Source organism: Typopeltis vanoorti, chromosome 13 (assembly GCF_054136105.1).
Source record: "Typopeltis vanoorti isolate ZY-2024b chromosome 13, IOZ_Tvanoo_1.0, whole genome shotgun sequence".
NCBI lineage: Eukaryota > Metazoa > Arthropoda > Arachnida > Uropygi > Thelyphonidae > Typopeltis > Typopeltis vanoorti.
Window position 1 is genome coordinate 89,907,801 of NC_143561.1, and position 26,376 is coordinate 89,934,176.

At 36.3% G+C, this 26,376-nt stretch overlaps 1 protein-coding gene across 1 annotated transcript in view; it reads left to right on the top strand.

The window, feature by feature from the left end:
• The window catches only part of LOC150100352 (4-vinylphenol methyltransferase 1-like), a 32,606-nt gene that overhangs the window by 1,552 nt on the left and 4,678 nt on the right, over window positions 1-26,376 (top strand). Inside the window, exon 2 of the mRNA XM_090402906.1 lies at window positions 22,136-22,310. Coding sequence (XP_090259032.1) covers window positions 22,136-22,310 — 175 coding nt within the window. The remainder of the gene's footprint in view (window positions 1-22,135; window positions 22,311-26,376) is intronic.

Below are 26,376 nucleotides of genomic sequence, written 5' to 3' on the forward strand. Positions count from 1 at the left end.
GGTAGCTTTATTTTCTCCATCTCCGACTTGGGAGCAGCAGGTTTGCAAAAGAAAAATATTTTCTTCGTCCCACATAAAAACTGTACCAAAGTTATCGTCATTGTAAAAAAAATAAAAAAAGAAGAAAGAAAGTGCAATAATATTCTGGGAAGATTATGGATGGTGTAATGGAATAGATCATTTAACAAGGAGTGAGGGGAGAGCCTTTCATGGCAATATTCACTTGGTACTTAAGTAGCAAAAAATTCACTCATTGGTGTTAATAAGGGAGATAAAAAAAAAAAGCTTGTTATTTTTTATTTTTATTTTTATTTTTTTTTTTTGTTGAGTGAAAGAATATGCAGCGCTGTCGTTTTATCAAAATGTTGCATATTTACATGGAATCAGCGTGTGAAGCAAGAATTCATCCAGAATAATGTGCAAGCCTGATTGGCCGAGTGGACAATTCTTCACAACCGTTGCTTGGAGTTCGAATCGCACATATGCATCGCCAGGTAATTAGAGGTAAGACTACTGTCTTGCTTATTGAATAGTCTGAATTGGCTTGAAAACGTTCCATGTTGGGTTTCTAGAGCAGTGGAACCCGGTTATTCAATCCTTAGCCAATTCATGGTAAGCTAAGGATTAGATAATTCCTAGCCTAATATGCTGTATAGGTAACCAATCTTCTAGGATAGGGGGAAAAAAAGTCTGCCAACGTCAGCTGATTAATATAATTATGTGAGTAGAACATGGAAATACTAACTTGTTTTGCGTTTTTTCGTTTTAGAGTATATATATCCTTACGTTTTTTTTTTTTTTGGGGGGGGGGACTGAAAAATCAAAGACCGTATGCTCTTTTCCAGTGTAACCAGTACGCAACTGAAAATACTATTTTTAAGGTATTCAGAATCAAAATCCTTTGTGTTATTTGTTAGACAAACTCTATTGACCAAAATGTCAATACACGTAATGAAAAGTTATTGATGAGAAAACTAATACAATAACACGTTAAAATGACTGATTAAGAAAATTAATAACATCAAGTCATGGCTGGCCCGGTTGGTCGAGTAGTTAGCATCTCCGCACTCCACCCAAGAGACCTCTGGTTTGAATCCCGTCGGGGGCATGGATGTTTGTGGCTGTCGTATTAAGTCTTTCTGGAAAGGCATCTACGATCCTACCGCTGCTTCTAACAGAAGGCTTCACTGCTAAAACCCACCGAGGTACGGGAGTGACCATAGTGCGTCAAAATGATCACATGTGAATAACTAATAACTCAAGTCATGGTAAATGTTGTTAAATTTATTTGGAAATGCTAGTTCAAAACATAATTAAACTTCAAATTCAGAGACAGCTTTATATTTTTAGTGCTTTTTGGAGTGAGAACTATAATAAAAATAATTAAAAACACGGTTACGTATGTTAATAACATCACTCAAGTTATTTCTTGCTTGGTTGTTCGATGGTTACACGGATTAAAAATAACTATCTGAACTAAAAGTAACTAAATACAATGGATGACAAACTTATTTTTCCTTCCTTCTTTTTGTTTGTTCACAAAAGAAGGAAGTCGCAATTTCATACTTTTTCTTTGCCACGAAATAGTTCCTTCTGCACTATACAAATTTAAGTCTTATAAAGTAGCAATAAGTTTTTTTTTGTGTGATTTCCAAACTCATATCCCTAAATCCAAATACAGAAAACTCTTTATGCAATGTTTTTTTTTTTTTTTTTTTTTTTCCCAACATGTCAAAGGTGGAGGCACCTTTGCAGTGAGTGTGGTGCACTATTTAAAATAGTCCGTCTTCAGGATCGTAGTTTGATATTTTATGAATATTTTGGATTTTCTGTATCACAAATGTTTGTTGTGCTGATCTAACGCCATCGAAGTTACCGTTACGCTACATGAGCACTCAGACATCTCGGTCTTGGTTACTTATTCTGTAATTCTGAACAATTACAAAACACCTCGTAATCACGGTTAAAACCCAAACTTCAAATTGTAGTAACGTAAAAGAGAAGAATTTTAAGAAAGCTTCTTAAAACGATGATGAATACTGCTCAACTGTTGACTTCCATACAGTGATTATCCTTAAATTCCTTTATATACTTTACACCATTGTGTTTTTTAAACTTTTCTGATCGGTTTCCACAATACCCGGAGAAGGGACAGCGGTAGTACAATATCAGGCAACTCGTCGCAAAGGTGAATCAAGCTCCAGGTATAAAGTTTATCTTGGGTCCCAAGGAGCAATATCAGATATAAACTGACAAGAATAGATATTACATTCCCATCTTAGCTAAAAGGCTGCAATGCGAAAAGTGTAGTATCTGTTCTTATCAGCTTAATATCCGATACTAAATCGTTTCAGTTCATGTCCATTTTGTGATGCTTAGTGTGCGCGTGTGTGTACACACCACACACATACATTAATGTCAAACGTGATTTTATTAACATTTAAATACAACATGGAAAAAAATAAAAAAATACAAAAAAAGAAAGAAATGAGGAAATATTTTATTTAATACGATGGATGTATTTGCCATAAAACATTGAAGAATTCATTTTCTTCACAGGAATAAACATCTTTGCTCACTACACTTAATCTTTCAGAAAATGTTCCTGTGTAGCGATAAACATCCCCCCTGTCCAACAAACACCATACTGCAAATGCAAGAAAAACATGTAGCTTTATTGTATCACTAATACAGTACGGAGAAAATTAGTGTAGCGATAATTAGCGTAAATTGAGACAAGTGGAATGAAACAACTCTGGATAATGAAAACTAACTCGCTGTCCTCCCTCAAACACTGTACTGAATACAGCCAACAAAACAAAGTCTTATTGTATCGCCAAAGACGGTATCTAACTAAATCATTTGTCCAAACAGCCTATTTCAAATTTTCAGTTGAACAAAATATGTGTTTACATCTGCGTAATGTAGTTATTGGGTTGTACAGTATGTAACTTGAAATCAAACTTGCATTCGAGATTTTCTGTATTATTAAGGCAGTTCACTATTACTGATTTTATGAATGAAACGTAATCGAAAAAGTTCAATCTAGGATGGTGCATATATTTCAAGCCTTTGTAAAAATGCGTTCACATAAAAAAGATATTATGTAGAGCCTCCGTAGTTCCGTCACTGTAGACGAAGCCCTTTGGTCGGAAAGACTTGGGTTCGATTCCCGTCCAAGACGCGAGGAACCTTTTATTTGGTCTCATTCCACTCGAGTAGGTTTCTTTTTCCCTTCTCACCCAGAAACTCGGGTTCGTTTCCCCAGAGCAGGCAAACCGGCTCCGTGAACACACGCATCTACAGACATAAAAATTGACCCCCCCCCTCACCAATGCCAGACTCTGCGACAAGCCAGTTGGAGTTTCCCACAGTCGTCTAATCATAGCCGCGCCTGCACCAAACGGGATAAAAGCACTATAAAAAGGAAGAAGAGATATAATATAATTAAGCAAAATACTGAATATGACATCGCCCAGTGAATGAACATTGTAAAGCTACGAAATCTGTGAGAAAATTTTCTATTCTATTTCGTTTAAAAAAAAAAAAAAATGTGGATCGCCATCACTAAATTGATTTCGCAATCCACTAACGGATCGCAACTCGCCCTTTAGCCTGAGCCCAGCTTATTCTTCAAGTTTCTCTTCCACAATCTTTCTCAATCTCTTTTCAAGTATGCTTGCATAAATCTTACCCAGAATACTTAGTCGAGAAATTCCTCTGTAATTGTCACATTCAGCTTTATTCCCTTTTCTTTTATAGATGGGTACTGTGAGAGCTCTACTCCAAGCATTGGGAATTCTATCTCCTGACCAGGCCCTCTGAATTATGCAATGTAGCCACTGCAAGACTTTTATACCTCCATACTTCAGCATTTCTGGTCGAATATTACCTAATCCAGCTGCCTTTCCATATTTCAAGTTTTAACGGCTTTTTTCTCCTCAAGTAGTGATATGTACACATGTTTGCATTCCTCTTGACCATTTTCTAGCGTGATTCTGTCACTGCTTGGTTCTTTTAACAGTCTTTCAAAGTGGTTACTCTAGACATCTAGGATATCCTTTTCTTCGATTTTCATGTAGTCATCTTTGATTCCTTTTACAGTACTCTTTCCTCCATTTCTAATCAACAGCCTGCAGAACATTTTCACACTTTCCTGATATTTATTTTCTATATTCTTACCAAAACCCATGACTTTTGTTTAGCAACTTTTACACATCTCTTATTCTCTAACATTTTTCTTCCTATTCTTTTAGGGAAACTGTCGACTTATTGGCTAGAAGCTCTTGATATGCTTTCTTTTCCAGGACAGCTTCTTTAATTTCTTGTGTCCATCATGGTTTTCTTATTTATCTATCCTTGCATACAACTTCACCACATAGCTTCCTAGCTGAATCAATGTATTTTCAGAGTTGGTCACTGGTTTGGGTCTTGTTTTCAAACTGCTTTAAATTTTCTTCAATAGTGTTTTTATAGTTGAGTCTACAATTTACCTGTAAAATTTGCTCAACTTTAATTCTTTTTAAAACTTTCTTACATACTTTTCTTTTCAATGTAATATCTATTTTTATCATACTTAAAACTAAGTGATCGTCACTACCAGTTTCAAATCCTCAGTATCCTCTTGTACCTGAACTAGCAAGAGCATATCACTGTCAACAGTGACACAGTGAATGAGGCTTTCTTCTTGCGGCTTCTCTGCACGTGGACTTGTGCACGTCTTTATGTTAGAACACTGTGTTAGTAATGACTAGTCCTGAGCAGAAATCCAGCAAATACTTACATTATTGTTGGCTTTCTCCAAGTTTTCCCGAAATGTTCCTATATGCCTTTTCGGATTCATTTTCTACTCTGCGGGCCACTTTTCCATTTTCTTTATTTCATATGTCTGTTCTAATGACTCGAAAAATTCTTCTACTTCCTATCTGTGCCTATGGTCTTACAGAAGAATCTCCTGTAAGGCACAGATAAGTTTTATTGTCCATTTCCCTATTTTGGAGTTTTCCCACATAATTCTACTTCAAACTGCCTTTCAATCAATAAGTTTATCTTCATGTTTGGTGTTGAATGTTATCGCTACTCCATTTCCTTGATCATTATCGCCTGAATATAACGTCCTAAAATAAGTATAGTAAGATCCCAAACCTATGTTTTTGTCTTCTTTGTCTCAGTAATGCCAATTATGTCAACGTGGTAATTTTCCAAGTTCTTCTGTAAGTTTGATCTCCTTTCCATCAATACTCGTTATATTGATGGTTCCTATCTTCAGTTCTTCTGACGTTGGATTTATTTCTCTTCTAGATGTGTTGGAGCTTGTCTAATCGAGAAATCTATATATGTGCGAGTACCTTAAGGACATCGAAAGGTAAATTATGCTGCTTGGCAAAGTAACACTAGGTAAATATCCGGTAGTTTCTCTTCTGAAAGCACTCATTTCACATGCATTCTCAGTTTTCATCAGTATGTCATACAATAATTTCGTGGGACTTCTTCAAAACCATATATTTCCCGCAGATTGTTCTTGTCTTTAGTTCTTACTGATCTTATCTGAAATAAAACTGATTAGGATATTTTTTTTTATTTTTGTTGATACTTGAAAAAAAATCTCCATATACTGGAACATTCGTCAATGTATATTTATATGAGAATAATAGGCAGTACGTTTCAATTCTTTAACATAATTTAATACTTGGGCGAATGGTTATTTGATTTGAAAACTCCTACTTGTCAAATCCAACATGTGTTCCAATCTAAGAATACTCTCATTTACTAATTATATGAAGAGCCAAAGGCTTCGATTCGGCGACATGAACTTATTTAAGTTAAGGGATATCATATCCCATATTGTTTCTTAGCCGAATAAGAAACTCAAAGAGTTTCATGCCGAATATAGAAACTATATAAAGTTCGGCGATTCCAAGCGTAAGCAAATACCTGGATACTGCAGCACCTGATCCATTAAGGTAGTGCAAGCTGAGGCAACTCATAGAAAGGACCACTATTCTTGATATTTACCCATAATGTGAACTTAGAGCGCCTAGAAAGAATGGAATTTTTATTTTATTTGTGCATTTTTAATGTCAATCCAAATTAAAAGTTATATATTTGTTATAACTTCGTACTCTGAGTGCTAGAAGTTATCTAATCTTGGTGGTATGACCCTGCTGTAAATACTTAAATATACATTTTTTTTTCTTTCTCTCTCTAAAGCATCCAGTAAAATTCAACTAATACCTAAAAACATTCACAAATATCCATTTTCAGTGCAGTTCACGTTATGGGTAAATACCAAGAATAGTGATCGGAGCTTGCTCCACCCTTACTATGAGTTGCCTCAGTTTGCACTACCAAATGGGTCTGGTGCTGCACTATCCAGGTATTTGCTTACGCTTGGAATCGCCGAACTTTATATAGTTTCTTTATTCGGCATGAAACTCTTTGAGTTTCTTGTTCGGCTAAGAAACAATATGGGATATAATGTCCCTTAACTTAAATTAAATCTCATTTACATTACTAGCAACTCCCTTCTCAAAAACCACTTACAAGAAGCCAAAAAACATTATTTTTTTTTTTTAAAAAAAGCATGTATTTTCCTTATTGTCATTCGAATTGTCAGTTCTTGAAATTTATATGATCCGTTTTCACTCTGTATGGCGTGAGAATGTGGTGGTTAGAGTATGATTTAAAAAAAGTAATCGTACAGTATATGGCACTTCAAATTACCTTATGAACAAAGTAAGAGATCGAACTGTTCACTCTTCCACTATTTTGAATACTAAGACGCCTATTGTCAACTTTTCTAGTCTCTTGCCAAACCACCCAGTTAATTAAAGATTATGACTACGCTGGAACACCAAAATATTTTCTCATCATAGATTTTCTATATTCGTTTTGATACAGGAATCTATAATATTACAGTAGTATAATATTACGAACAGAATTAGTTTTGAAGTTGCTCCTATGCGGTATAACGCGACTACCCTCCTAATTTATCTCTGGAATTGAAGTTTACTATATATAGTTAATCAAGGCACAAAAAAATAATAAATTATATAATTTAACTCCTCTTTGCTTACCTCCATTATAATTTAGTTTATCGCTGAATCTCAACCTTATACAATCCCAAAGACAACATTATTCATGCACATCGTGCAGATTACCGAGGTTGCGAATCTTTATGCAAGGTTCGTGAATCTATTGGATCTTCTGTGGATTGTATTGGTTCTCCAACTGCAAGCTACAGAAGCATCTATCGATTTTCATGTCAAAACTTCACCTTTTCGCACTGAAACTTCAGCAGATCCCGAAAAATAAGATTGAAAATCTTCATATAGTTCCATCTAATCTATTAAATAGTTCAGATGTAGTCTCGAGTCTCCGTAGCTTAGTTGGTATAGACGAGTCCTTTGGTTTGAAAAGACCCAGGTTCAAATCCCATATACGACGTGTGGAATATTTATCAGGTCTTTTCAATCAAATAGCTGGTCTCATACGGAGAATTTTTTTTTCCTTCTGGAAACTCGGGTTTTTCGTCCCTCAGGAACAGGTAAACCAGCCCAATAAACATACAGTTCTCCAGACTTAAAATACTCCCCCCCCCTCTCGAGAGATGCAGCAGAGGAATAGCAAGCCGGCTGTATTAAATTGCCTTGTTCTTCTTCTCTCTCTCCTCAACTTATTGGTTGGTGAATAACATGAGCTGTTAATAGTGGTCTCTTGTGTTTTGTGCTGTTAGTTTGACCTTTGGTAGCTTCGTCCATTTTTGATGTCACTCGTGTATTGGATTCTTGGTCTCCCCTGCATCATTCCCTTTAATCATCATTTCTCAAGACAACTTTTTCCATTAATACTTCATTTGTAACTCTTTCTGTCCATGCAATCTTATTCCACGCATTCGGCGCCAAACACCATATCTCGAATCAGGGCCGTCGCCATTAGATCTCGCCCTGAGGCAAACAATTAAATATCGCCCTGATGGATTATAAGACAAATATAAGGAAATCTCCAGTTGCTATTTTTTTTTTTTTATTACAAGAGAAACATTAATGCAAAACGATTACATAATATTAAATGTTTGCTCTACGGGGATATCACACAATTAAACTGTTTATAAGCTCTTCTAAATTATAAGCTATATCTGCCTCTATCGACATAGTTGCTAGACCAACCAATCTTTATTTGGGCATTGCTGTTCGCAAATAATTTTTAATCAGTTTAAGCTTGGAAAAACTTTCCGAACCTGCTACGCTAACAGGAATTGTTTACGTAGCGACGGCGCCTACCGCAATATGGCTGAACGAGCGCCCTTATTAAGCTGCGCCGTGAGGCAGGCTGCCTCTATACTACACTCTGTCGACGGTACTGTCTTGAATGCTAGACGTCCTGATTTTTTTTTTTTTTTTTTTGGAGAGAGAGTCCATGTCTAATCGGTAGAGGGCCACACTCCATACAAAGCTTTGGAATAAAGTGCTTCTTTGTTCTCAACGACATACTCTTTTTAAATTGCTTAAATATATCCTAATCAGGGGATTCAATCCATCTTGGACGTGAGCGATGGATGGATATGTTGGATTCTGAATGAAGAGAAATGGAAACTGTTAATATATCATTCAGAATCCAACATAATCTACCATTCCCTGAGCAACATTTGTTTTGTTTTGTTTTTAAACTAATAGTCTCATGCTCATAATTTGCTATTTATGTAATTTCTTCAAGTTATGTTAATCGATATTTATTTATATATGTTTGGGATAAATTACAGTTATGAAAAGCTGTGTATTAAAATATCATTAATTTTGTGAATTTAATTCCTTTAATATAATGTTAGAAACTGTAATATATGTAATTTTGGTATATCCAGAAGATACTTTGTGGTATCACTTGATTGGTTGCTATGAGAAATTATGTTATTTTTAGTTAGTGCGTGTTTACTCTATACTATGCACAAGGCGAAGTTGATGTGAGTTAAACCGGTGAGAACCAGTTTTTGGCGGGGAAAAAGGAAGAAGTAGATACGAAAACGTAAGTAAAAACAGAATCGAATAGGGGAGTATAGAGAACGATAGCTGGAGACTGGAGGGGAATTTTGACGTACTGAAAACAGTATTTAAAGGACCGGGAATCGCTTGGTATTTTAACTTACCTTTTTTCTGAGTTGGAATTTTACCAAAACTACCTAATGCCTAACAGTGAAATAGTGCAAGAAATAGATTGATACGTATAAGAAAACGAAGAAATAAGTAGATAACTTAACTTAAACCAAGTGCATAAAGATTATACTCTCCCGAGTCTATAAATCAGTCGCGGAAATGGAAGATTCTTTTAAGTTTGTGTTTTAAGTTTCATTGCACCGCTCATTAAAATAATTCGACTCTCAGCGGGAACCCTATGTAATAAAAACCTCGGCCTAAAATCAGCTTTATAATAACCTAGTACAGTTGATGGTTGATTTATCGAAGTTGCTCATGCAATTCAGAACATGGAGTGGCGCAGCATAATATAAATATTCTTCACATTCGATTGATATATCAGCCCTCAACAAGTTAAATTTATGACAAGAGATAATAATAAGAAGATAAAACGTGATTGAGAAGAGTTACCATACAACAGATATCTTTGCTAACAATCCATTCTCAAATAGATTTTAAAGGGAGAGTTTCCTTCATTTATTCGAAAACTATTGAATAAATTCGACCAGTTTAAATACCAGAATGAATGAATGGGCACGAGTTTGTCAAAACAGTGATTGGACGATATGAATTTTATTACTGTTTTAAGCCGGGAGAATATTTTCTCCCCTTTCAACTTAGGACGAGTAAAAAAAAAAAACACCTTCCCGCAAAAGATCAACTGATTGAGAACACACGCAGTTAATAGATATAAGTGCATTTATCTTAATTGTTCTGCCGTTTACGTAGCTTTACTGCTTCCTAAATGCCCGAAGTCTACCACGATAAACAATTTTGTCTCCCTTTGAACCACGTTTGATAGCGATGTACTTACTGTGCTGCCATCTATTAGAGTTTTAACGCTTTTAATCAGTTATAATTATTTAGGCTACATATAACATAAATTCTAAATTTTATAACATTATCATTACGAAAAAAAAGAAGAAACGCTTAAATTTTGTCACTAAAAATAGGCCAATTCAAATTTAATAATATATGAATTATTGTGATTCAAGCTATCTCAACGAATTATAAATTTTTTTAATTCAATTTTTCTTTGGGGATTTAGCCCTCAGATTTCGAAACATAAAGCTTCATTTATGCAACAGCACCATTTTATTAATATTATTTCTGTGATTTATTCCATTCTTGCATTTAATTTCCAAGTTTTCAAACATCTAAAATTCAGCCTGTTTTAACTAACACTGAATTTACTACTTAAGTAGATGTAGGCCACTGTGTGTTTCGTTTGGAAACAAAAACAAACAACAACAAAAAAGATACTCGTGCTTTAGTTCGCCTCCTCTGCCACCCGTTTGATTAAAGTGCATTGTAAAGGAACTTCCTCATAATTGTACGCTAAGCGCATTGGTGTACCTTCCTCCGCTTGATGACGTCATTTTGTTTCAGCGAGACATTAAACAGATGAAAGTATTACTCCCGTATGGGAGCCTAAACAAAAACAAACCAAGGATAAGAGTCCATAAATGGACAGTTTCGATGAAACTGTAAGTCTATGGATATTCGATCTGGCTCTGTTTTATGCAATTAGATGAATGAAAAGAAGCCAATAAATGTTTCGCCATTTCCGAGTTTACAAGGTTAAATTCAGTTATTATCACTGAAATCCATTTGCTAACATCCTAACTATAAAAATTTACAATAAAAGCCTCAAAACCTTTTCGGAGAAATTTATTTGAGAAAATTCTTAGCAAATTCTTGATTCGCTTAATTTAAATCGTATATGTAATTGAGGTTTGATTTCATTTTTCAAGAACCTTCAAAAACTCGTGTTTCATCGGAAACAAGTGTCGGATATTATATAATGTTTTTTTTTTTTTTTTTTCCTTTTTGTTAGCAAAAAGCCCATGATAATTACTATAATACTAATTTGGAAGTTTAAAATGATGCGTGCAAGCCCAACACGAGTTTCTGCTTGTCTTTTCGAACTTGTTACTGTATCTTGATCCACACTAAAACTCCTTGATGTCGCGTAAAATTAGTCTTGGCAAACTGTTCTTATCTGACTCGTCTACTTTTTCCCTTAACGAAGCTATTAGATCACGGCACATCTTGGGGAATGGCCAAATGCAAGCGAATACTCCTGGCAGAGGCTGATATTGTCGATGTTTGTTTGCTAATGCAGTTGCTTTTCGAAGTAAACACTATTGATCAGTTGGCGCTTGTTAAAAATTTTCTACCGATGCCTGTGGCATTGAAAAAAGCGGCAACGTTCAGTTGCCGAAAAAACTAGTGAAGAAGAAAAAAATTCCCTTCAGAGGAAGAAGAGAACCGTACTTTTAAATTTAATTTTGTTCTCTGATATCAGATTCTTCTTTAAAAATTCTTATAAATTCTTCTTAAACACTCTCGTACTAAATAGCAACCAGAAATGTCAAAACGACCATTGGTTGGTTTCATTGGAGTTGTCTTGGGAAACAACTCGAAGTGTAACATTAACTCCGTCCTCTTTCTTCACTGATAATGGAACATTAATGTTTTTTGCCTTCTCCGTAAATGACGAGGTGGAAGTAGTTCGGAGATGATGTTACACTTTTAGTTGCCCGTAACTCCATTCCCCATATTAGTGCTAATATACTCAGATACGAACTGTAATTCAACACTTTGCTTCAAATGCTTGAATTATAAGGCGATACAACGAATTAAAAAAAAAAAAAGAAAGAAAGAAAAATACGTACTGTAATTGAATAGTTAACATCGGCAGCAAAATTTTTGTTCCCTAACCTGAACGCCCAGTTTGACATCAGTTTGGTTATTTCTTGGTGGTTTCTTAAAGGAGTGTCTGTTACCCTCTCAAAGTCCTGTTACTATTCACTTCAACATTTTCATAAGTGTTTGAAAGTTCAGATTAACATTTTCGATATTAAATAAAATTTCGGATTTCCTAACCCTATAGTGACCCCCAAATTTGATATACGAAATGTATATACAGTACATTAAAAATGGAAGTGTAGATAGGTTGGTTTCTAAATATCCTGCATATGAAAAGGTATTTATTACTTCTGTCAAGATATGACATGCAAACTGGAGACAATTATCTGTATTTATTTGTCTATTTAGCCATTGTTTCTTTACTACACTGGATCAGGGAAATATTTATGCATAGGTGCACGAGGCTCTATCTGGAGGCCCTGAAAAATTAGGACCCTGGAACACTCTAGCGCTCCGCCCGCCTAGGGAAAAGTGTAAGTACGGCACTGCACTGGATAGCTTCAAATGGCGCATAACACTACATAAAAATAAATAAATAAAAACTGCAAGGACGCCTCTTTAAGTGCAGTGACAAAAAAATTAGACATTAGCCTTTCAGCTAAAAAGACGGGGGGTTTGAAATTGCATCTAGGACGGAGGAAAAGAACAAATAAAGAGGAATGATCAGTCTTGTGTCGGGCAAACTTACCGGAAAAGAATCCGCGATTAACGTAATACACCGGACTCGTAGTCTTAGTTGGTTCGGTCCTATTCGAGTTAAACCAAAATAATTAAAAAATTTTCTTTTGCGCTTTAAGCAAAACGTGAAGTTCGTGAATTCAGGTGCGTTGCATTCAAAATCAGATTTCATAATTTTTATGTCAGCCTTCCGTTTTTGTAGGAAAATTTAACTATTTGAAATATTATTTTTTGCTGATGTTTTTCATGTGTAATAAGTTTCCTGACAAGAAGCCTCCATGCTAGAATCCATGGCGATCATGTTTGGAGGGAACCTTTTGCCATGCTCATCACTTCTTGCGTTGAAGTTTTTCGGGGAGTAATTCCACATGTGAATCAGGAAAATCCAATGAAGACGTCATATTACAAGTCACGGATTAACAGTACCACTTGTTCAATCCTAAGTCATAGACGCGTACACTTAAAGCGTGTTTTTAAGTTAATTTCCAACTAATGGTAAAGTCAGAAGTCTAGCAGAACGACCAACTTAAAAAAATTTTAAAAAAATTCGTTAACAATCCGAGTTAACCTTAAGTCCGTACCTGACATTGCCACTCATGATCTCATTGCTTAAAGGACTATAAGATATCACATGCGAAGAAGGACATGCTAGTACTGTTCCAGTTGATAAAATACAACACAGGTATCATTGTGTCTTTGGTATCCGGAATTTATCTCCTCCTTTCAGACCAGGTGAATTTTCCCCCAAGTCTTCACTGTCTAATGCACAGTATGAGGGATAATTTTACAAAGACATAACATTAAGATCGTATATCATTCTGTTCAGAAATTGTTTAGATTGGCGGAGTAACAATCACTTCATTTTTCTTTTATATCTGTGCGATTAAAGTGTGAATTGGGGAATAAGTAAATAAACCTTTCTAGTGTAATTTTTAATTTAATTTTTGTTTGCATTTTGTGGTCAATGGCATCATTAATAATTAAACGAGGTTATAAGAGTCTCAGACTATTGTATCGTATTTATCTACCCACGTACTTAATTTCTGGTGAAATTTGTGATGCGAAGTAAACTGTTAAGCGTACGATCTCCCACGCAGAAGCATCCATGGATGCGCAGAAACCCTGCGTGAATTAAAGGAGACAAATTATCTGATTTAATGAACGCATGAATAAACAGAAAGAGCCATCCCCAACATACTATAATAATGTAATATCTTTCTGTACTTCAACAGAAGCTACACTGAGGTCGCTACTAAACCAAACGCACTGCTTAATGAAATCTCCAAGGTTACAACATCACGACAGAAACTACTAGTGACTTCATCGCCAATAAAAAGACTGACGAGTCAAGGTTGCAACATACGATGCGAAGAGAGAGAGAAATCATTACAAACCAGCCAACCGTGCACAGAGACAGGAACACTGCCAACTCTAGCAGAGTCAACGTTTCGATGGGTTATTGTAAAGAAAGATGTTGGGGGAGGGGAGAAAACAGAAGAGCTGGATGCGAGTAAGCTGATTTGAACAGTGCAACACCCTAGCAAACTTGGCATTGCTCGCCTCCAATGGCATAACGGTACAAGAGTAGTGTTATGCGCAGGGTCAACTAACTTTAAAGGGTTGTGTCTTCACAATGGTTCATTATGAAGTTATATTTGTCGTCAGAATGCTTTGAATTTGAAAATCGACTATAAGAATGTTTTCATATGCAAGAGGAAGTGCACAAAAATGAGTTATGAGGCTTATAACTTTCGACTGCTAAAACGAACAGACCGTCTATGTGAGCAAGGAAATCTTAATGGCAAAGCAGTGGGAATTTTTTGCAAAGAAACCAAGAAATAAGTGATCATTTTGCATTTTAGTTGCCGTCAAATTATGGTTGTGCTGTACGTGAATAGTATGAGATTACAAAATAACGGATGTTTTTCAATTCCAAGACCGATTTTTATCCTTTACATGATAAATGGCAATTGGCTGCACGTACCACCGATTAACTGTGTTACTCTTCCTAGATTGAACAGCAGGAGTGATCAGTTACTTCGACCAACCGCCGGGTGATGATCAGAATGGGTCTTTGCGACACTGTGTAGATTGACTTTGTAATTGTGGGCGTCTGAATCCAAAATTGGCATTAGGCAGAGAAAAATGAGTAATTTATTGTGAACCAAACTCTCTTAATATGTTAATTCGTTATTGAACGGTTTAGTTTTTAACATCAACTACTGGCCTCGACTTGTGGTTTTGAATCTTATTCATTAAATCACGTGGTTAAATTTTCATGTTATTTCTAAATTTTGCTAAGATTTAATATATAAAGCAGAGTATTAAACCTTTTTTTTTTTTTTTTTTAAGTAATTATGCCTTTGATGACGTGAAGGTTGTTGCGTATATATCATGAAAATTTAAGGAAATGAATTTGGTTCGCGGGCTTCGAATCGTACAATCCAAGCCTCTCTTTGAGATAAGTCGACATTGGGATATTAGACTTCGTGCGATTGGGATTCTGATGTCATTTACTTATTCTAGAAAATACGTCTTTTCATAAAATCGGATCACATGGTAAAATAATAATGTTAATTCTTACTGAAATAATCATTAAAGAAGACATTTATTTCATAAATTTTAGGACAATGCTTGTAATTTTTAAAACTTGCGAGAAAAAAAAAAAGTAACCAACGGTTTTACTTTTTGCAGTCTTCGAATTCTTCCCTTATGGAAAAGATCAGAACCTCAGTCAGTATAGACAAAGCCCTTTGATCTGAAAGACCTGGGTTCGATTCCCGTCCATGACTTGAGGAACCTTTATCTGGTCTCTTTCAACTAAAGCTAGGATAGTCGGTATCATATGGAGGGGGGAGTAGAGGATTTTTTCACCAGGAAACTCCAGCTTTTTGTCCCTCAAAGCACGCAAATTGGTCCCGTGAATACACACGGATCTAGTCATAAGATATATATATATATATACTTAATCTCTCATCAAGAGGGCTCAACCCCCCCCCCCCCACCCAAAGAGACCGGGGAGAAAAGGGGAGGACCCCCATACGAATAAATAAATGGAAAATATCACACTTTTAATCTCTACCTTCCCCTTAATTTTTTTCGGACTTGTGGTCTTAATAAGAAACTAAATTAATGACTGGTTAATGAGAGATCAAAGCTTGCTTGAGCACTCAATATGTCATAATCTTTTAAAAGAAAACTAATACGGCAAAACTGGTTCTTGGTGGTTTATAGCAATTATCATCTCCTTATGAAATCAGTATATAAGATAAGATTTGAATCACACAGAATTTAGGACCACTTCTTTTGAACTATTGTTGAAATAATAACACGGATGGCTCTGACCTTTGGTACCAGCCAGTCGATGACAAGAATGATTCAACAAAGCCTTACATGCAAACAGAAATGAATATGATAATCATTGAAATCCAGATGAAGGCTGTTAGTTTGGAGGATTCTGATTTTTATCAACAGAACCTTCAACAACAAAATTGTACTCTTTTGGGCTAGTGTGATCCCTAAACTGCGGCAATCTGACGTAAACAAAAAAGATAAAAATAAATTACGCACAACAGCATTGCTTGTATATGAATTCAGTTTAGTAGGTCAACAGACTGTTTTCTGAAAATTGATTTTTTTTTCTCTTCTAAATTCAGAAATTAAATTTAAATTTTGATCCTGACTAGTTTCCTGATAAACGTGATCAGGGTCAAAATTTAATGATTCACTCACGGTCTGCAAGAAAATAGTGGTATTTGAAAGAATTCTACGAGGTATACTAAGCTGCTGGTGATATCAGCGTGGAGCATCACTTGTCTGCGGATGTTAAAGTGTATATTAACCTGGTTATGCGTGATTTTGAATAAAAATATGTGAATTCCTAATATTGCATTGTTTGCTGACGGTGCAATATTAGGAAAGGCAATGACTGATAGTTTTCCTCTACAGAAAGACTTGAATGAGGGCAGAGAAACATTGTCAAATGTTGTCAAGTGTAAGGTTTGCATGTTAGAATTGTGTATTACATCAATGAGACTGCATCACTCTAGGGATTCAGGCTTGGTCTTTGGTTAATATTAAAAGAATTTTTTGGAAGGGTTTTCGACTGGACTTTTTTTTTTTTTTTCCAACGCCATCTCCCGACTAGTCAAACTCGAAATCAGCAGGGGGGTGGGAAAACTGGATGGTTAAAACGTAATATAACACTGTCTGGTTTCTGAACTGTATTAGTTTGCATCTTGTAAGCACACTGTATTTTGCTTGTGCTAGAGTAAAGTATATTAAGGATTCTAACCACTAATGATTATTGACAGTTCCCAGAATGTCAATAACAGTTCTTAGAAAGTGAAGATGAGTATACAATCAGAATGATTTTGATTAGGATGGCGGGAAAAGATGATTAAATTTAAATAGACTTCTATGTAGTATTTTCGTTACTGCTCGTAGTGAACAATCTCACTGCCATTGCTATTATTAGAGATAATTACTGTTAAGTTCAACCAACTTGCATAGATATACTGTATTTTTACACACATTTATAAATGTTGCTTCGCAATACAGATGTATTGATACGAAGTTTCATAATATTACTGATTTTCACTTAACCAGATATCGTAAGCATTTTAATTAGAGATGATACTGTCTGTTTGAAGCACGCTTTGCCACAATTCACATAAAATATTGAAATATGTAACCCGGCGCTAAGCCATTTCATTTGATAATAGGCTAAAATTGATGAAAGTAATTATAAAAATTTCGCTGCATATGAACAATTGCATATCTCGAAACAACTAATACTGCATGAAATGCGATCAACTAGATGGTGGTGGGACAAACTTTAACAAGTCCCAACAAATACGAATCACCTGGAGTAAACAGCATGTCATTCTGCATCAGTTAAAACATGCTGTTTACTCCAAGTTGCTATGGAAACCTGTTGTCCGACAGTACATTTTTGCCAGTAAAACTACAGCCAAGCTTCTTAAGTCAGTCATAAACTCCAGTTCAATAAGGCTTTTCCAATATCTATGCCTCACTTGGAATTTGTACCTAGTCTTTGCAGTAAACAAGCAACTGCTTTCTCCAAACTGAGCTACAGAGGCAAGGCAACGATAACTTCGGGCCATTGGGTTTCAAACTGTGCTACGCCCTCCCCTCCCCCTCTCCAGAGGGAAGAGAAGAAAAGAAATGGTTAATATTATTTGTATTGCCATTAATATACTAAGATAGAAATTTAAAACTTGTAATTTTTAAAATAAATATCTGCGTGCTATTTTACTTTTAGTTTGAAGTAGAACTGTGTACTATCGAAAAATTAAGTTTATATTAGTTTTACTAGAATGAAATATCTGAAATGAAATGAAATTCATAATATTATCGTTAATTTTATTGAATAGTGCTATAACTGCGCATTCAGTTTCTTTAGCAGAGTTCAAAGAGCATCAAGAAAGAGAATCGGGTGCCAGAATGTGCTTAATGTAACATCTCCATCAATAGATAAACCTTCAGCGATAGCATTTTCGGAGCTCAACCAAAAAACAATAAAATCAGCAAGTTGATTCCCGATGAGTTTTTTTTCTTCAGTGATGTTTTTGTTAATACTGAAAATTTTGAACCAGACTGGCAAACATGCTTCTTTATATTATTCTTTCTTTCATTAATTCCGTATTCCACCGCTCCCTGAATATTTATCTAATCCAGACCCCTATTTGAAGATGTCTGCCTAGCCACCTGGTAACTTTCTGTAATCGCAGACCAGAGATGAATTATTTTTAGCCCTTATATATATATGCATAATGCATGCCTGCCTGATTAGGGTATCTGCTCTCCAGCCAAGAGGCTGCGGTTCGAATCTCCTGAAGGCATGGATGTTTGTGATTGTCCTCTCCCAATACGGACTCGGTCACCATTGCAGTAGTAGACCCAAAATCTCCTGCAATGGGAGGGGCCTTCACCCTGCAGTGGGTAGAAAAATAGGCTGTCAATTATATATAAAGAGAGAAAGAAAGAATTAATTTATTAGCCAAATGCGCTATTTTGAAGAGCTTGTTGAGTGGATTTGGGTTTGCAGCTGGACAAGCGAAAAGAAAAGTGCCTGTTGTGTTAGACTTATTCCATAAGAATAAGTCCCGCATAACCGGAAGGATCGAAGTTTTGTTTCATTATTACAATTTTAGTATTCCAAGTACTCCCCCCCCCCCAGGTATTAAAGACTGTTTCGACCTTCTGGAAGGTATGCAAATACACTGTAAAATATGGTTCGACGATTTGTGCAGGTTTGCTTTCTTTGATCTGGGAAACTACTGAAAATTTCAATCAAACCACTAAACTTACAAATAACAAAGGCGAATTATTACTTGATAATGTAGTCAGATTAGCAAAATATAGAATCGATAACTAAACAAAGCCATCCACAAAGTCGTTTCTGTTGAATACGGAATATTTTTTGGTCGTGTCAATCATGACAGTAAAGTCAGCAGCCAAAAGCAGTTCTGTAAACAAAGCTTTTTGGTGGTACATAGACTTAAATGCTTTGTCAGGAAATGTATGAGAGCGAGATATGTTTACATTTACTATGAAAAACTGATCGGAAGGAAACGCAACATTTCTAGAATCAAGACGATGGAAGAAAAGAATGAAACTTGGAGAATGAATTAATAAATAAATATTGTTTTTCATTTCATATTCACCTGATTTGAATATCCCCTCATGGCTAAACTGCATTGAAAGGATGACAAATGAAACGAAATATCGTCAGACAGTTTCGAATTTCAAATGAAATTAGAAACAGTCTGACACTTGCCACTAAAAAAAAAAAAATGATATATTAAGGAATTTCGGCACGAAATGAAAGGTTATCAGTATAGTTTAGCCGTGTAATGAGGCTTGCATGTACTCATTACTTACTAGCTAGGAGTCGTTCAGCTTTTTTTCTTCCTCGGTACATCTTTGATGCTGTTGTGCTATTTCTGGAATATTCCATATAGAAGTGTTCGATTGTGATACAGTATGCTTCTTTAAGATCTTGGAATGTTTATGCATAATATAAGGTTTTTTCCCATAGCCTTATAACTTTCATAACCTTAGATCTCCAGAAGAAAAACCGCCGTAGGTTCGATTCTAGTCACCGACTAGAGAAACGTTTTCTTTGGCGCAGACAATTATGACCCCCCCCACACACACCTCTCAAAAAAAAAAAAAAAAAAAGTTTTAATCTGGCAACTCAGAAAAATCCACAGATGTCACTGTTTCAGAAGAAATGATTACTAGATGGAGTAAGATCATCGGTATCCATGAACTTAACTACCAGTGACAAATAAAAAAAGACCGAATATCCTAACAATTTCCAAAATTTAGTTACGGCTAACTTTCGAGTTCTCTACACTAATTGAGAATAAAAAAAGCATTAACGAATTAGCACCCTCTGTCCAAAAAAGAAACCAGTGGCGCCACCTGATGTATCTTTTTGTTGTCGAAAGCGGCAACCGTCATTAGTGTTGTGTCAACTGTTTATGACATTTATTTCATTAGAAGCCGAGTTATACTGCCAAGAGTGACAAGTGTGTTTTGACGAACGGTCGATCGTCACGATATTCATGTATTCATGCTGTACACGACGAATTCTCGCTATCAATCACTTAAAAACTTCGAGATAAAAACTCACCATTGACTGTTTGGCCAGGCGGAACGAATTCTTTGTGGATAATGTCCTTGGAATCGTAGAAAAAAATCAGCATTGTCTTTACTTTTGACTTCTCCACGCGACTTTTTTTTTTTTTTTTGAATGCCCCTCTTCTGGTGGTCTCCGCTCAGCACTCTGTTTCGGGCTCATACTCAAAACTGCACGTTTCGTCACCAGTAACGATCGTTTCAAGGAAGTTTGAGTCCTTACGCGCTGATTTAATAAGGTCCTTGCAGTGTTCAATTCAATTCGATACATTTTTTGGTCGTTGGTCAACGTGTGGGGAACAAATCGCGAATTCAATTTACGAAGGCCCAAACACAAAAGTCAATCGCAGCTCGCTGTTTGAAACTCATTTTCCAACCGTTCGTCAAAACACGCTTGCACTCTTGGCACTATAACTCGGCTTCTAATGAAACAAATGTCATAAACAGTTGACACAACAATAATGAAGGTTGCCGCTTTCGACAACAAAAAGATACAATAGGTGGCGCCACTAGTTCTATTTTCCAAAAGTTCGATTTCTTTTTGGACAGAGGGTGTATATAGATTTTTTTTTTTTTTTTTTTAATACTGTTTCAATTGGCTGGTTAGCACTATTGGAAACAGCAATTAGGTAACCATTACAGTACTACTAATCTATACACATATAATGCCCCATTTTATCCCCAAAAATTTGTCTCAAAACCGGGGTGCATCGGTTAGAAATTTGATCGGTCAAAATTTGTTATTTTATGCTTCTGCTCTTGTACGTGATTTCGGGTTGGAAAGAAGTGAAGGAACAAATAGCCATCCTTTCACTGCGATGGCTGCAGCAATCCTAGGGGCATACTTTCAACAAGTGTATGATAGTGATCGATGGAATATTGGACTAGAGAAACATGAGGTATTGTGGGGTAGACGTCCCTTGACCTCACCCGACGCTCCAGTTTATCCCCTAGCTGTTCAATAGGGTTGAGATCAGAGCTATGTGGAGGCCAGTCAAGTGTGGTGATGTTCAATGTCCATTGTCTTGCAGAAAGAGACAATGGTCAGTTCCATAGAAACACCACAAAGTAGGAAGCATCGCATTGTTCGAGAGGTATCTGAACATTCTGAACAATGCGATGCTTCCTACTTTGTGGTGTTTCTATGGAATTGATCATGTTTCTTTCTGCAAGTAGGAGTGCATTGTTCGTGGCACCACAAACAGAGGTCTGAGGACAAACCAAGATAAACAGGACCATACCATCACACCGCTGCTCCCAAATTTCATAGTTGGGGTAAGAGATGTTCACCGGACATCTGCCACACTCATCCATCTGCGCAGCAGAGGATGTAGTATATTCGTTGCTCCATAACACAACTTTCTAAGCTTCCATGGTACATCTTCTTTGCACCACTGAAGACGTTGCATTTTGGTTCGGATAATGTGGCGCTTGCATATTGGTCCTACCATGGAAACCCAAGTTGTGAGCCTTGGGTTTGAATGATTTTGTGCAGATGTGTTCTAGTCGATGCTCAAAACTCTGCATATCGTGTAAATAATTATCTATCTATTATTGAAATCAGTATTAATAAATTTAAAGTGAACATTTAGAGAAAATGCCTTGCTTTGTTCATAAAAAAAAAGTGGAACAAACTAAGTTACATACACTAATTTCATTTAATTAAGCAGGCTAAACACAGGCAATTACCATATCACTTTTAGTCATTTCGGCTGTAACTTAAGCCAAAACAACAGGTTTAAACAGCAAATAGTTTACTGTATCACTGTTCAGATTATTTTCGTTATGTTTAGATTCTCCCTTTGTGAACATTTCAATTGATAAACATTGAACTAAAGATAAAAGTATGCACTATATGATTTAATAATTATTCAATAATTAAATTTCAGTCCATTCCGGATGTGGTAGCCGACATGGTACATGAAAATTATAACAGGCTATGGTTTCATCATCCACATGCTGACCGTGTTTACTCAGCACTTTTGGATCAAATTGGATATCAGGTACTTCGCACAAAGTTAATAGAGTTTCGTTACATCTTCCCGAGTGAAGACCAATACAAAGGTAAAATAATTATACATGTAATTTTGTCTTGTAAACTAGAACGTGACTTACTATGAAAAGTACTCGGAGATTAACATTTCTTTATATATATAAAATATTCATTTACTAATTGTTTTTCAAAAAAATTGTTAGCATTTTCAATATTTGCCTGCATATAGGTTTCAAATTAAACTGTTCAAGGTTAACAAGTGGAATTAAGGTACTTGAGGGTATATAATTTAAAAATAACCTTCCTTATCCCTCCCCATTCCAGTGCATCAAGATTCTTTTGTATGCCAAAATAAACCTAGACTCAGTTTTTAAAACAATTATCAGTTACTGGTCTGGATGGCCGAGTGGTTATCATATCCACTCTCCAGCCAACTGTGAAAATACTAGCGGTGTTGGTGTAGATGATGTGGTTCACTTTAGTTGGTGGATTGAGTGGTAAAGGCAGAGAGTTGTAGAGTAGGTGCCCTCCCTCGATGTACCATCAGACACTTAGGTGTCACATAATAAAATAACGAATTTTATAAATAATATTCGCATACAGTTTACATTTCAGTACAAATAAAAATTTTTTAAAAAAATTTAATTTCCACTTATTTGAAATACTTCAAAGAGCCTGTGTAGCTCAGTGGATGTCGCATTTGCCACCACGGTGCTTGACAGCACGAAGGAAGACTTTATTTTGAATCCAGTCGTTGACTACAGGAAATTTTTCTAAGCCTTTTTTCGACTGGTTCCTGAGTTAGTCGATCTCTGGCAGGCAAGTGAGTTTTTTCTCCTGGAAACTTGGGGGTTTTTGTCCCATAATCTCAAGAAAATTGACTGTAGAACCCACATTATTTCAGAGATTGAATATATTGTGTTAGAGACCATAAGATGGCAGCATTTGTTGAGCAGTCTCTCTTCACTGCATGCTGCTTAATTAGTGATAGCCTTGGGCCACCTATCTCTGATTGGTTACCAGTGGAGATGGAACTGCCCACTCAGTCTCTAAAAGTTAGATAGGGCTAAACGGCCGCGCCTACTTCCTATATGGGAATAAAAAGACGTTAGCTGATTTTTTTGAAATACTTCCATGCATCACTGTTTATAAATAAACAATGTGTTGCCATCTCCATGTTCACTTGCTTGTCTTCCTTCACTAGAGTTTGCAGGAAAGTAATCAAGGTAAAAATGAAGTAAAACTTCAGAGGAATCCTGGTAGCCACTTTGTGGTAATGATCATAATTTGGAGTATTTTATAATTTTTAGTTTTATTAACCCCAAATCCTTTAGTAGCTCTGAACAATTTTCTAATTCATGTACAAGAGATGGTTCTTTAGTTTGGCTTCTGAAATTTTTGCCTTGCAGTTAACCACAGCACCTTATATGAGCAGGATTGTAAGGAAGAGGGAATTGTTGAAATGTTTTATTGAACAGTTGAAGTCTTTATCTGAGCGTAAGCAAACAAAGTTTGCATGTGAAGTATCCTCGCAACTAGACCTTTGGGGAAGCTGCTTCAACGAATAGAAGGTGGATGGAATGAGAAGTTGGTTCAGAGTTGGACTGTAAATGGGTGTTGAGAAGCAGTTGCTCTTGTTCTTAAAATTTTGGAATGATAGCAGCGAACATGATGAGACAGGGGTCAATTAACTTTTTTGAATTAATGCAGAAGATTTGGATGCACCACCTCAAGTGACATAAGCAGTATTCTTGGTTGGTTAGATTTTGGGAATTTATAGTATTAGCAGTGCCTTGACTGAAAAAAAATAGTTTTTTTGGTAGCTGCAAAAGACAAGATTGAGATGTGTTTGAGTTGAAATGCAGGTGCTTTTATACCCAATGCTGAAATTTTTTTTTTGTGAGACCCACTTTAAAAGCAATGGTAAGAAATTTTCTTGGGATTATCAGTGGACTTGTTTTATGTTCCTTCTGTAAACCACATTTTTATGACTAAAGTATTCTGTCATTGCTATCCTATAAAAACAATAAGCAGCACTATTTTTTTAAATCCTTGCATCGGAAATGCATTTTTTTTTGTTTCGTTTATTAATTCCACAAATGAGAGGTTGAAGGACCTATCATATCAGTATCCTGTGTACAGCTTGTCTAGCCAGGTGCAAAGAGCATGTGAACAACTGACCAGTGGAAAATGGTACTCTGCAGTGATGAATCAAGGTTCACCTGTTTCCAGTCTGATGGCAGGGTGAGGGGGCAGCCTGGTGAACACTTGGTACCACAGTGTATTGTACCCACAATAAAGTTTGATGGTGGAGGAGTAATGATGTCGGTGCATTCAGATGGTTTGGAGCGGGACCACTGATCGTTGCCTGTGGTTCTATGAAAGCAGCTCAGTACTATAATATTCTGAATAATCATGTAGTGCCTACACTGTGGAGTTTTTATGGAATGGACCTGTGTTACTATCAAGACGATAGTGCCCCATGCCACAAAGTTGCAGCTGTTACGGAATGGTATGACTGCTGCCCTCCCTCAATCTGATCGAACACCTGTGGGACGAATTGGAGTGGCAATTGAGGTTCAGAGTAGCACATCCTTGATCTGTCACTGATGTTGCTTTGATGGAGGAATGGAGAGAAATTCCACTTCATGTCTGCCGCACATTAGTGGAAAGCCTCCCTCAAAGGGTGCAGGAGGTGACGAAAGTCAAAGGTGGACATACTCAAGGGTTTGCCTGCTGGTATCGATTGTAAATTTCTAAAGTGTCCCGACAATTACTGGTAGATAGTGTACTTCATGAAGAAGGCTTTTCCAGAGAACAGAGGTAGATAGGACAAAAGAGGAATAGTAGGTTCAGTGCACTTGCTTTTCATTGCAAGTGGGCAGGCTGCTTTAGTAGGTGCAGCAAAAAGCAGAGGAATGATGATTTCCAGTTCAGTGGAGCAGTGACCATTGAAGTGCTAAAAGCAGACAGTAATCAGTGGAAATTTTGAACTATTCTTTCTGCAGGCATGTAAGGAGGTACTGGACATCCCTTGACCTCACTTGCTCCAATTCATCCCACAGATGTTCAATAGAGTTGAGACCAGTCAAGATTGGTGACATTCATGTCCACAAACCATGCAGTTACAGCAGCAATATGACAATGACATCATTGACATATTGCTTATGACATCATAATTTTGGTTACACACTCTAATAAGGGATGTTCACCAGGCATTCACATGCCCATCTATAATGCAGCTTTCCAAGCTTCCATGTCCCACTGCACATGCTCTTCGCACCATTCAAGATGCTGCTGCATGTTGGTTCAGGTATTGTGAGACATGCATACTGCAGTTCTACCATGGAAATCCATGTTGTGAACCTTGGTTCGGAATGTCTTTAGGTAGATTTGTGTTCCAGTCAATGACTGCAACTCAGCAATGAACATGTCAGCCAACAAATGAGTTTTTACATATTATCCTTCATAGCACCTTATGGTCATGTTCAGTGAGTGTGGTGTGCTTCCATCTCAGTATGGTATCACTGATTGTTGAACTGGAATGGCCCAGTTTGCCGAACAGACAGGCATGCAACATGGCATTCTATCACAAAACCTCTTTTGAACTCAGAGTTCTCTTCTCACAGCTATTTTCACCCAGACACAGTTGCACTGACTTGGGAGCATCATCTTTATACTGGCTACAAACATGACTTGTTACAGGGCATCTACTGACTTCTTTCCAAGCAATATGTGTGTGTGTACACACACACACACACACAATCCTCTAGGACATCTCTTTACTTGAAGATGAATTATTGCTGAATATGGAAATATGGCTTATAAATGAAATAGAGGTTTGAATTTCTATGGAGAATAATACAGAGAGTTTTGCTTTAGCAAAGGACTGATAGTTGGATATTATTTATGAAAAATCTGTGTATTACAACAGTTAAGCATTCCTACAAACCAAAGATACAACCAGGTACTAATGCTTCTCCTAGAAAAATTAGTCACTTCCTCTTGCTAAAAGACAGAGAATCTGCATATAGAAATAAAATACTATAATTATTTTCCTACAGAAGTTTTTGTATTAAAAAATTACAAGATGTTAATTAAGCAAACCCAGTACCATCTACATATTAACAGGTATAC